We start from the raw sequence: 12,320 nt of genomic DNA, 5'->3' as shown, positions 1-12,320 counted from the left end.
TTTAGTCGACTGCATATAAAGGAAAATTGGAATCTTAAACTGAATTTCCCAGAGAGAGGGAACTTCAGCCTGTTAACAGGCTTTGGGAGGTGACCTCTTTACTAGTGTGTATGAACTGAATTTGTGCATCCCCTTAAAGGAGGAGTCAGAGATTGAAAGAGAGCTCACACTATGGCCTCAAGTTATGCTTGCTGTCCTGAAAGGGGCCCAAAGTGGAAGACAAACACTGGCTTCTTTTCTCCCCACTTCCTGTGTCAAAGAATGCCTCACTCTTTCCCAGCCCACCGTGTCTCATATTTATACCTTGCTTTTCAGTTTGTAAAGTTATTTTATTAAAACAATTTTAATATGAGTCAGCTATTTGGTAGAGACGGCAGCGGGCTCGCAAGCATGAGAAGGACTTCAGAAAGCAAAACCCCTTTGTCACGTGCGGATATGAAGATAAGCACTGATTTCCACCTGTTTCCCTGTAGTTCTTTGTGAAAAGGTTATGTTCTAACCCACTCCAGAGGTATCTGCCAAGCAGAATTACTCATGAAAGGATGTGAGTTTTCTTACTGAAGTCTTTTCTCTCCCCAACGACTAGGGCCACTCTCAACTTGATCTGGGGCTTTGTTCTGCCAGTATATCCACTCCATCCTCTCCCACTGGCCTCTCTTGTGTAGTTGTCTTGCACAAAGTCCAGTAAGTCCTGTACCCCAGCCACCCTGGGCAAGCTCCGGCACCCAGAGCTTACAGCCAGCTTTCCTCCTACTTCGTGAGTCAGAATCTTGACAGAATTAGGTCAAATTCTTATCTTCAGGCCAGCCATATGGGTCATACACAGCCTATATGAAACTTAGCTGACCTTAAAACTAGGTGTGAGGTTGAGGCTTATTCAAATGTTGACTAACAGAGGAAGCTAACTTCAGTTTTTAAGATGCCTGATGAGAAGATGATAAAGCAGCAGCAGCCAAAAAAGAGCTGTCACTTGTCTTTAAGAACTAGTCAGTGGAAGAGCAGCTAAAACAACATAGTGTAATTTGCCCCATGACCAGCTTACATAATCAGGGTTGAGTTTTCAGCCATCCTGTTCCACCTCAGAGGTCTTTTCCTTCCACAAACCCTTCCACAGCTTCTGTGCCTTGGTGAGCTCTGTCCACACCCTGTCATCAGCGGCCACTCATCCCTGCTTCCGCCTGAAGGTCCTGTGTGGATCACAACACTGCAGTGTGATGCAGAGTTCTTTACATGGTGTGGACAAAATCCAGTGACAAAATTTTAAGTCCCTAACTGGGATGTTACTTCTCTAGCCTTCTTGGTAGCTTGCAAAGTGCTAGGTACAGAAGAGGAAGGTGCTAGTTAATACCTGGTGGGTGGAACTGAATTCCCCTCTGAGGCCAGGATACAAATCAAAATGCCTGTGTGAGGCGTCCTATCTGTGAGTTGCCTGGCAGAGAGGCACATCACTTCTGTTGGAATCCCAAATGCTCAGGGGCTTTTAATAGCCATGGCCTTGCATTTCAATGTCTTTTTTTATTTCAAAATCTACCCAATTGGTGGCTTCATGAGTTCTTTTAGTTGCTATGTCGTGTCCAGCTCTTGAGACCCCATGGACTATGGCACACAGGCTCCTCTGTCCGTGGGATTGCCCAGGCAAGAATACTGGATGGAGTGGATTGCCATTTTATTCTCCACGGTATCTTCCAGTGTCTCCTGCATTGGCAGGCAGATTACCACTGAGCCATCTGGGAAAGCTTATTGAGTTAGGGCCTTATAAACAGCCACTACAGTTAAGCCAAAATACTGCTGGGGACAGGGTCACTTTTGGGGGCAGAGTCTGTTTTTTTGTCCCTTCCCCATACCTTACGGACTGAGGTTGTGTGCTGTGGCATTGGCGGCTGCTCATAACCCCCAGCACCCCCTGCTCACAGCACCCTCTCTCCCGACACCTGGATCCTCGGCGGGCGCCTCTCCCGTTCTCCCCCCTGCACACAAGCTGCGCCACGCGGTGAGCCCTGCACCCAGGGCTCTCTCCCACCACCTCCCACAGGCCGTGCCCCCCGTGTTGCCCCAGGCACAGCCTGGGCTGGCCACTGGCTGCATCCTGCTTTCCTGCATGTTCCAGGAACCCATCCCGTTCTCTCCCAAGAATCAGCAGTTCTGCCCCCACTGCAGGGGCAGCAGGCTGATTCCTTGATGACTGAATGACCATTATAGGCTTGGCTGTCTAAATGAAGCTTACAGCAAAGCATTTTCACTAAAGTTATTTATTATGCAAAAGAGTAAGGCTCTAGCAAACCAGCATAAATTAAGACCAAGCAGAGTGGGTTTTCCATCCATCACCATGTGCCCTTTTATTACACAGCTCTGTTCTAACACGTCAGCTGAGGCTCTTTTTGTGATGCCACTGTCCTTTGGGATCTTTCTAGGTTCGAGCTATACCAAGTCGTCCTTCAAGGCCTTCCCCATTTGATGAGATGGGTTTGTCTCATTCCATGAGGTGAGCAAGTGGCTGCAAAGAACGTGGTCTTGCTTCTCTCGCTGCCAGCTCACCTGTTCAACATCTGCAGTGACACCGCTCTGTTCTCTCATCCCAGACTCTTCACAGCTCGCTTCCCTGTGAGAGCATGGGCTCCTTGAGGGCACGGCTAGGCTTGTTCGTCTCTCGGTCCCAAAAGAAGGCCTGGCATAGATTCTATCACGGGGAACGTGCACTTGATTGCAGGAGGGCTCCTTCACGCCCCCCAGGCCTCTGACTCCCCTGCTCCCACCCCTGTCTACCAATACCAACTGCCACCTACTCCCACCTTCCCCTCTGCCCCCTTCCTGGCCCGATCACCAGTTACCTTGAAATCAGGGGGCACGGTAACAGCTGAAGCCAAATTTACAGCGGGGGCAAAGCTACTCAAAAGCGGACAGGACGATACAGACTGTTTGGACGGGCACTAACATTTGTGGTTTCTCTGGGGACTTCACAAAACACACCCTGAATTCAGTTATGTTTGAGAGGGAGGAGGCCCGCCTCCCAGTTAAGAACCTGGAGCTGCAGGGAGTAGGGTCTGCCTACGGTCTCCAGGAAACCAGAAGACCTGAGAACAAGGTGCGTTCACAGTGGACTCCTCAGGGAAGGGCATGGGGATGCACTCTCCCAGCATCCAAGGACAAAATTCTGTGTGAGTTTGGAATTGGGTATGACCAAATGTTACAACTTGAAGCATCCCACTCAGAAATACTTGGGTGGTGGAGAAATATGAGTGAACTGGGTTATAAATGCTTTATCCTGTATCTTTGACAATCTGGCCGTCTACAGGTCTGGCCTGTGAGTGCTGAAACTCCAGCAGCTGTTAGCGAGGGGGCAGGGCTTGCATGTGGAGGGCGTCATAGGTGTCCTTGGTGGCCTTGCTGAGTCCCTGGGAAAAACAAATGAGAAAAGAGGAGGAGGTCAGAAGCCCTGTGTGGGTGTGAGCCTGCCTCGAGGCCAACAGGCTTCAGATGCAAGCTGGCCCGCGCCCTCCCCCCGAGCTCCGGAGCCCGGGAACTGTCCCCGAGGCCACAGCTGAGGGCTCTGTGTTTTAGAGAAGCTGGCTGTGCTCAGGGTACACAATTCACACCGATTTGCAAAAACTAAGCACCCGACTACAATAACATTTTCTTTTTAAAGTTATTTTTCTTGGCTGGTTTACTTCCGTCTTCTCACCCACCCTACCAGGTGTGAGGATAAGGCAGGGTACGGCCTCTGCGAGGACCCAGAGCAGTGGAGAAAGAGGCAGGAAATGGCTTGTTTGGTGTCCTTTGCTCAAGACCACACAGCCTCTGGGCAACTGCCACCTGTCTGCCTTGCTCTGTTCCCCCAGGGCTCCCCTCGCAGCCTCCTTAGAGTCAAGTGATGTGCTTGAAAGGCTGAATCCCAACCCTGCCTCAGGGACTGACTGGCACAGCAGTCACTACAGGCCTGAATGGGTGCCCTTGGCTTGCCAAGTCAGCTGTTGAAGAGCTGGCACTGCCAACGAGACACACAAGGGGCCTGAGCGTGGTCCTGGTTAGACGGCGCCGTCCCGGGAAGCAGGGCCGGCCGTGCAGACCAGAGACACCGCCAGCTGCACTTACCTGGTAAAGACCGTCCTGCCCCTTGCCTCTTCGCCGCTGGTTCTGTGGGAGTGAGACAAGAAAAGGCTAGAAAGTCAGACAGTTGGCAGCGGCCTTCCTGCTCAAGGGCCCTACTCGGAGGGCCCCAGACAGTCAGAGCTGACCATCTCCTAGCCAGCAGCCCTGCCCAGGGAGAGAAAGGCCCTCAGGTCAGACCATGGCCTCCGCAGAGTAAGGTGAAGCCGGGCTCTGACGAGGCCCAGGTTTGCTCTGCCCGACGCAGACCCTCATCAGATTCTTGGATCTGGGCTGCATGGGTGCTGGCCACACTGCCCACTGCTTGGAATAATCGGGCCTCCCTGCAGCTCTCAAAATTCTTGGCTAACTAGGAAAGTCACTATGGAGGTTCCTCAAAAAACTAAAAGTTGGATTACCATATGATCTTAGAAAACTACAATTCAAAAGGATACATGCACCCCAATGTTCACTGTGGCACTGTTTACAATAGCCAAAACAGGGAAGCAACTTAAATGTTCATCAAAAGATGAATGGATAAAGAAGATGTGGTACATATATATGACAGAATATTACTTGGCCATAAAAAAAGAAAGAGAAAATGCCATATGCAGCAAATGGATGGACCCAGAGATTATCATACAAAGTAAGCCAGAGAACGACAAATACCATATGATATTACTTACATATGGAATCTAAAAAGATTATACAAATGAATTTATTTACAAAACAGACTCACAGACTTATAGAGCAGACTTATGGTTGCCAAGAGGGTGGGGGAAGGATAGATTGGGAGTTTGGGATTAGCAGATGCCAACTATTACTGATAAAATGGATAAATTATAAGGTCCTACTACATAGTACAGGGAACTATATTCAATATCCTGTGATAAACCGTAATGGAAAAGAATATGAAACAATGTATATAATCATGGAATCACTTTAATTAACACTGTAAATCAACTATATGTGAATGAAATAAATTTTAAAAAAATTTTTATCTAGTCATTTATACTCATTGGGAACAGCAACTCCGTCATGGGCACAAGCTCCAGCTGTAGAGTCTGTTCCGATTCTGGCTCCCTATCACCGGCTTCGCGACCCTGGGTAAGTTACTGAACCATGTGCCTGGAAGGGCACACCTGTCTCACCAGGTCACTGTGGGCGTTAAATGAGACCATCTGCCTGGAAAGCACGAGCCAGGCCAGCAGTGTGGGCGTGCTGCGTGTGCAGTTACGCAGGGACCGGACCTAGAAGGCTCAGTGCCCTGCTCTCGCCGTCTGGGAGTCCTTAATCGTGTGTGAACAAGGGGGCCACCCTCCCAAGTGCTGAACATGCTCTGACACACATTAATCACTTGATTATTATTAATGTGACAGATTTTACCTTTTCTTGCAAAGCATAGGCCATTTTAGAATTTAACTTGGTTTTTAATCCTAAAGAGCATCAGTCCTTTCTGAGTACCTTACATTCTATCAAGAGATGACACAGCTGGATTAACCATTGCCTCTGGTGGCCGTCCCATGGGCTTTTGCAGGTGACAGGAGGCAGGGATGGGACTCTCTGGAACATCCCCCACACCACCCAAGCCGGGGAACAAAGAAAGAGCAACACTCACGTCACTCTTCATCCCGATCTCACTGTAGGCCTCCGCCATCTTGTCTTTTCTTAGCTCCTGAAAAAGAGGGCATGAGACCCTGGTTTTACCAACCAATGCAGAAAACTGTGGACTCCCCTGCAAAAGGGAACCTCTAGATTCCCAAGGGGGGTGGTTCTATATTCAAGGCTCCAACAATCAGCTCCAACTCCACCCTTTTCCTTTGGAAACCTCTGAAAGCCAGCCCTTTGCATTGAGCTGAGCAGCTCAGGTTGGAACCTGAGATAAGATGTGGACTCCTAGCCAAAGGGCACACATGTTGGACAATGCAAGAGCTCACTCGAAGGCCCCAGAATTATTTACTTAAGCAAGTTGTCTCTTTACATAGCCAACACCGTAGGAAGAAGTAGCTCTCTTTACAGTAGGTTACCCCCTGCACTGGTCCCCCACGCGCTGATCAACACCCAGGATGGGGAGGTTTTCAACAAGACGTGAAACTCGGGGACTACTCTGGATCCTAGGAACAGGAGTCCCTCCCAGGGGCTTGCCCAGCTTGACCTCACTGTCCCTGCCGGGTCCCAACCAGGCTGACCCGGGAACTCCAGCGGCAGGCACAGGGGCCGAGAGAGGGAAAGCAGGCCGAGGGGCCTTCCTACAAGCAGCCACTGCAGGCAGCAAGCAGGTGAGGTCTAATTCGGCCCCAGGAAGTGAGAGTCAAGTCAGGCAAAGACCACAGAGCAAGGAGCCAAACCTTTGTCCAGAGCCCTTCTCCAGCCCTCCCCCCCAAATTTCCAAGGAAAAATATGCCACCTCCTCTACTCACATTGTACACGACTTCGTGGGGGTTCTTCTTCCTCTGCTGGGAGAGAGAAGGGGAAGAAGTTAGCATGGGAGAAACAGGAATCCAGGCCAGGAGAGCTGAGGCTCCTTCCCTCCGCCCCTTCCCCACAACTGTGGGCTCCTCCTCAGCCCGTGTGCCCCCTGGGCGCCTGCAGTCCCGCTCAGCCGCCCCAGGGCCTCCACGGCCTCATGCTCCCTCATGCACACAGACATGCTCTCACACCCAAGCTGAGCCCTGCTCTTAAGACCCCACCTCGGGCCTCCAGCTGCTCCTTTTCCCACAGGGTGTGGAGTTTACAGCTGCAAAGGCAGAGCTGCCGAGAGCCTGGTATCAGCGTTGCCACATTCATACTGTGAAGGCCTGTGTGATGCAGAAAGGCGCCCTGGGCAGCGGCGGAGGACGGGGTGGTGGCCACCGGCCGCCTGGCAGGCCTCTCACACCATAAGGTCCAGCATGGTGAAGAGCCCGCTGGCCCCAAGGAGCCCACCTCTAACTGCCTGGCTGAGCCCGCACACACACTCACACACGCAGACACAAAAAGGCCTTACCGGTTTCCCCCCCATCTCAGGGTCGAAGCCCCCTCTCCTATCCAGGACTGCATACTCCTCTCTTCGGCCGACATTCAGCTCCTAGAAGATGCAGAAATGAGTCAGAGATGACAAAGGAAAGCTCAGGAGGATGGGGCCGGTAGGCCAGGCAGTTCTTTAAGAGTGGTGGCTCACAAAGGAGCAGGGACCAGGGGATCCATCGGCTACGATCATCTCGGAAAGCCTCTCAGAGAACATATTACTGGGGGCGGGGGGGGGGGGGGTGCATGATCTATTCGATCAAAGTCCCACTGCACGGAGACAGTGAAATCGCTTCTCCACCGCAGGGAAGATCTATACTTTCCTTTTCCACCCCCATCACTCTGGTCCGTGAAACCGCTGCCGGGAGGGGGCTCGCTTGGAGCAGGCACCGCACTAAGGGGGCGCCCGCCGCGCAGCACATCGCTAGGGAGCGGCATCCTCCCAGCACCTCCACGAAGCAGGCATGGTGACTATCCCCGTTTTATGAGTTAGGAAACTGAGTCCCAGAGAGGTTAAAACAACCTGCAGGGCTAATGGCCGCGGACCAGACCCACAGCCGAGCCCCTGGCCGCTGTTCCCCCACGTCCCAGGAGAGGCGTGCACCTTCTAGGCTAGGCTCTCCTGGAGAGGCGGACTTACGTTGTAGACCGGATTCTGGCCCTGCTGGTAGGCGGGGGCGTCGGCACTCCTGCTGAACTGGATGGGGAAGAGGAGAGAAAGCGCTTTACTTTCTGCGCGGGCAGCCTCGCTCCGCTTCTCCACTGCAAACGCGTGCGCCCTGTCTGCTGGGGCTGGGCCCCTGCGAGCTCCCGGGGCCTGAAAGCCTCATTTCTGAGCCCAGCTGTCCTTACTCCTCGCAGGGGTCAAGCGCAGTCACCGCAGGTGCCCTGGCGCCCGCCCGGGTTTCCGCTCCCAGGCCAGGGCCCTCGCGCATGCGCAGAAGCGCCTGCCTCACGGGCCGCGCCCACTGCGTTCCGGGTTTTCCCCCGGCCCCTTCCTCCCAGGGATTCGGAGAACTAGTTGAGAGGTGCCACCTCCTGTCTTGACCCCTGCGGCCTGGTGCTTTCCATGTGGCGCTGTGCCTGAGGACCGAGGCTTCGTCTCCCTTTGCCCACGCCGCGGCCACCCCACCGCCCGCCCCAGCCCCTGGCAGGACCTGCAGGGCCCTCGGTGAAAACCCGTGCTCTGCGTTAACCTTCCCACGTACGGGTGAAAACCGGGTTAGAAGAGAAGAGGCGAGCCAAGCCTGGGTCTGCAGTTGGACAGCAGGGTCTGGAAAGAGACTGCAGGCTCCCACCTCCCTGCTCTGCACTGAAGCATAACCCCCTTTCCTGGCAGAACCTCTGCCTTGAGACGCCTAAATGTTCACACATCTGTATGACTCCTCACTAAGACTCCAGCACCAGTGCACACTCACCCTCCCACTCCTGTCCGGCTAAGCGAAACACCACCCCCACCTCTCCAGCCCACCCAGTGTGCTCACTTGGCTGGTCTCTGCTTTGCCCGTGGATTCCAACCACTCGTGCTTGAGATTTTCCACGACCAAGGCCCTCTGGACATCCACCGAGTTGGGGAGCCCCTGCCCGCCCCCCAGAGGCCAGTGACACCAACCTTTGCTCTCAGAAACAGGGCAGTGACAATAACGCCATAGATGAAGAGGATCCCGTCCAACAGGTAGCAGAGTTTCGGATCGAGCAGGCCAAAGCTCTGTGCCGCTGTGTCAAGAGATGAGACTGATTAGCCAGGTCCAAGTGAAGGAACATGTCTGGTTTGGGGGGGGGGGGGGGGGGGGCGGGGCGCGGGTACCGTGACAGGTCAAGGAAATCATGATGAGGGCTGGATGCATTCTCCATACCCCATTTGACCACAACCTCTCTCCCTCCTTGGACCAGCCTCTGGGGAAACCTAGCCTGCCCCAGCAGGGGACATGGCAAGCGGCAGGACCACACAGCCTGGAAGGCAGGAAGGAGGTAAAAACTAAGCGGGGGAGGTGAAATTGTCCCTTGTGCACACTGCGCATGAAAACACATTGTGCTGCTCCCAGCATGGGAGCCCCGATAGGTGCGAGCCCCATGTGAACCACGTAATCTGGAAGCCACCCCAAATTGCCAGGGGTCCCCCCAGAGTATGTGCTATGCAAACTAAAGTACAATGGGGTTGGGGAAGGAAGTACAGTAAACAGCATTTTTTGAAAGCTCACTACACTGTGGGAGAGGAGACACGGATTTAGCCTAGACTGTTCTTCCTGCCGGGTATGTGTGCCGCAACTCAAGTGTAAAACGGGGTGTAGTAGGCGTCTAACTCCTCCCCCGCCTGCTCTCAGGGGAGCCGCATCCCGCGGCCGCAATCTCTCCCGGGCCGAGGGCGCCCCCTCATGGCCGCCTGCAGGACTACCCCGGGACTAAGGGAGCGGGTAACGTGCCCTTGAAGGCCTCCTCCTGTGACTTGGGGCAAGTTGTTTACCCTATTTCAGCTGCCTCGTCTGTTGACAAGGGTGAAAACTATAACATTTCTTTAGTGTTTACTTCGTGCTAGACACCGATTTGATGTAATAGCTCGTCAGTTCCTCCCAACAGCACCACGTGGACACAGAAGCAGGGAGAACTCCGGATTTAGTCAGGAGCACTCAGCAAGTAAGAGGCAGGCCAGGGGAGCCCAGATGGTGTATCTCCCCACCCCCACCCCCCTCCCCCCGACCTCCTGGGCCGAGCCCTGCCCTCCTTCTTGCAGGAGCAACCTTTTGGCTTCTGCCACAAGCCCCGGAGCAGGTGATTCAAGGCTGCACCCGAGTCCCCACCCCCAGCCCTCTTGAATCCTCTGTTCTCAACCCTTTGACTACTTCCCTAACTCAGGACCCTCCACCCCCACGCCCGCCCCAGGCACTGATTTCTTTGTAAACTCCCCACAGTCCTTGCTCAGAAACCGTTTTCTGTCTGAGTGAAGTCTAGCCCTGACTTAGCTCAGGTCCAGCCCCCGCTCAGGGTCTCCCCACACTGTCCCTCCTGCCCTTCCTGCCTGCCTTTACTGCAGTCGGTCCCTCTATCTGCCTGCGGTTGCGAGCACTCATCTGCCGGAGTGGGGCTCCGTCCCGCCATCACAGCCCCAGTGAGAGTTCCCCTTGCTGAAGGACCTGCCTCTACGGAGCTCACTACAGACTCAGTGTGTTGGGTTGTGAAATTCCCCTCCTCTGGGATGTAAGTGCTGGACAACAGTGACTGCATTTTCCACATTCTTGCCTCTTCCTTCACCCCCAACATCAGAGCACAGACTAGATATATGGAATTTTCACGGAAGATACCAGGCCTCCTATGCAAGCTTGGCCTGACCTCTGGCCCTGAGGTGGTGCTGGAAGCCGCTGCTGACTGAAGGTAGGGGATCTGAAGGCCACTCCAGGATTCTTGCCTGAAAAGTCCCATGGACAGAGGAGCCTGGCCGGCTACAGTTCATGGGGTCGCAAAGATTCAGACACGACTGATCACACACGCACACCACACACACTGAAGGCCTATGGGAGACAACCCAGCCCCCAGCGAAGGCCATGTTTGGTGGCCACTCCACCCTAGCTGGGGTAATTTTTTTTTCCTTTTAGGACTGGAAGGGTGTCAGCGGAGATTTATTTGGGTGGTTGAGATTCAGAAAAAGGGTTGGGAGAAAATTGCTCAGTTGCCCGTCACGTAAAATGAGAGCAGAAAAATTACTGGGCAGTAAATTTAGAACAAATAAGGAGAAATATTTCTTGGTGTTGTGCAGAGCCAGTGCAGTGGGGAGAGGATTTGGCCCCTCCCCAGAGATAAGTAATAGGAACAGATTTCTTTTTTTTTCTTTCTTTTTGAACAGCAGCATGATTTTATGACCAAAGACAAATGTGCTGTGTGTGGTTTGGTCAAAAAAGGATATTAATCGCCACATACACCCCAGGGTGGAAACTTCCCTCTGTCTAGTCCAGCTGTGCCCATGAGAGGAGGAATGCAACTGATGAAAGCAGTGATAATCCAGAAAGTTCCTTGAAGGGACCCAGGGCCTAATTCAGTTGTGTGGCTAATTAAATATTTATTGGGCATCTGCTTGATGTCAGGGGATACTGAAATAGAAAGAACCCTGGATTGGGTATCAGGTGGGTTCTATCAATAGTCCTTCCTCTGCCACTAAGTAGCTGTATGGTTTTGGGCAAGTCACCTCACCTCTCTGGGCCTGTTTCTCCATCTGTAAAATGGTGGGTCATCCTGTCTACCTTATGGGTGTGGTGAGAATCAAATGAGAGAAGGTACTGGTAGGTGTTTTTGTAAATTTCTTCTGTAAGGATACACATGTCTCACATTTGAGTAGGGTCTTCTGAGTCCCTGCTCTTTTAGGGCTCATGTGTTAGGTCTTGAGGCCACACCCAGGTTGGAGGGGCTTCCCTTGGACAGCAGGCAGCTTTCCAAGATGACAACTCAAAGACAGGAGCCATAGACACTCCTAGGTTCTGGCTTCTTCCCTGCCTCCCCATCCCCAAGAGAGAGACCCATTTTCCTCCTTCCCTGAGCATCTTGTTTCTGTCCCCACCATATTCAGTCCTTAAGAGAGGTATTTAATGGGGTTATATGGTGGCTGTTTTCCTAAACAACAGGAGAACCTGTTTTATTTCACACTTCCCATCCTCTGTCCCAGATCCACAGCACCCAGGAGAAGCCCAGAATTTGCACAAGTACCCAGATACTGATTAAGGGTTCTCATTCTCAGCCCTGGTCGCGTGTTAGGATAGGCCTGGGGTCCACTCTGAGCCCAAGTTCTCATTTGATTGTCTGGGGTGGGGACTGGGCCAGTGCACAGCAGAGCCGAGCCTCAGAGCACAGTGTCCCTCAGGCCCAGCCCTTCTCAGCAATACAGCTGTGCCCTACAACAAGTATCATTTCACTGCCAAAAAGAGACAAAAAGCAAAAGCAAAGCCTCAGTCTTTTATATGCACTGTAACCTTTGGGTACTTCTCAACTGTGTGTTATTGAACTTCTCTAAGCCTCAGTTTCCTCATCCATAAAACAGGATAATATTAACTGTCTCATTAGGTGATGGTGAGGCTTAATATCTCAATAAGATAATTAATGCCTGGCATGTATTAATAATAAGTGCTCCGTATATCAGCTATTGTTATCACCATGATTTTTTTTTTCCCCAAATCACCACCAATATATTTGTTTGAGGGAGAAAGGGTCAAACCATGTCAAGAACTTTTAAACCAGACAGGATTAGG

General features: G+C 52.5%; 1 protein-coding gene across 3 annotated transcripts in view; it reads right to left on the bottom strand.

The window, feature by feature from the left end:
* Positions 1-2,233: 2,233 nt before the first annotated feature.
* The window catches only part of CD247 (CD247 molecule), an 85,902-nt gene continuing 75,815 nt past the window's right edge, over positions 2,234-12,320 (bottom strand). The window contains exons 1-8 of one of the 3 annotated variants that reach the window (XM_070462745.1): positions 8,946-9,162; positions 8,702-8,805; positions 7,730-7,786; positions 7,070-7,150; positions 6,504-6,536; positions 5,702-5,758; positions 4,090-4,131; positions 2,234-3,392 (exon numbers count right to left, since the gene is read on the bottom strand). In XM_070462745.1, coding sequence (XP_070318846.1) covers positions 3,327-3,392; positions 4,090-4,131; positions 5,702-5,758; positions 6,504-6,536; positions 7,070-7,150; positions 7,730-7,786; positions 8,702-8,805; positions 8,946-9,120 — 615 coding nt within the window. In that variant the 5' untranslated portion in view covers positions 9,121-9,162 and the 3' untranslated portion in view covers positions 2,234-3,326. Of the gene's footprint in view, positions 3,393-4,089; positions 4,132-5,701; positions 5,759-6,503; positions 6,540-7,069; positions 7,151-7,729; positions 7,787-8,701; positions 8,806-8,945; positions 9,163-12,320 lie in introns of those variants that run through there. The other 2 variants (XM_070462744.1, XM_070462746.1) reach the window with 2 other exon arrangements.

This window comes from Odocoileus virginianus, unplaced genomic scaffold, assembly GCF_023699985.2.
Source record: "Odocoileus virginianus isolate 20LAN1187 ecotype Illinois unplaced genomic scaffold, Ovbor_1.2 Unplaced_Scaffold_12, whole genome shotgun sequence".
In the NCBI taxonomy this organism is placed as follows: domain Eukaryota; kingdom Metazoa; phylum Chordata; class Mammalia; order Artiodactyla; family Cervidae; genus Odocoileus; species Odocoileus virginianus.
Note: the sequence above shows the minus strand (reverse complement) of the source record. Positions and strands in the feature narration are given on the sequence as shown.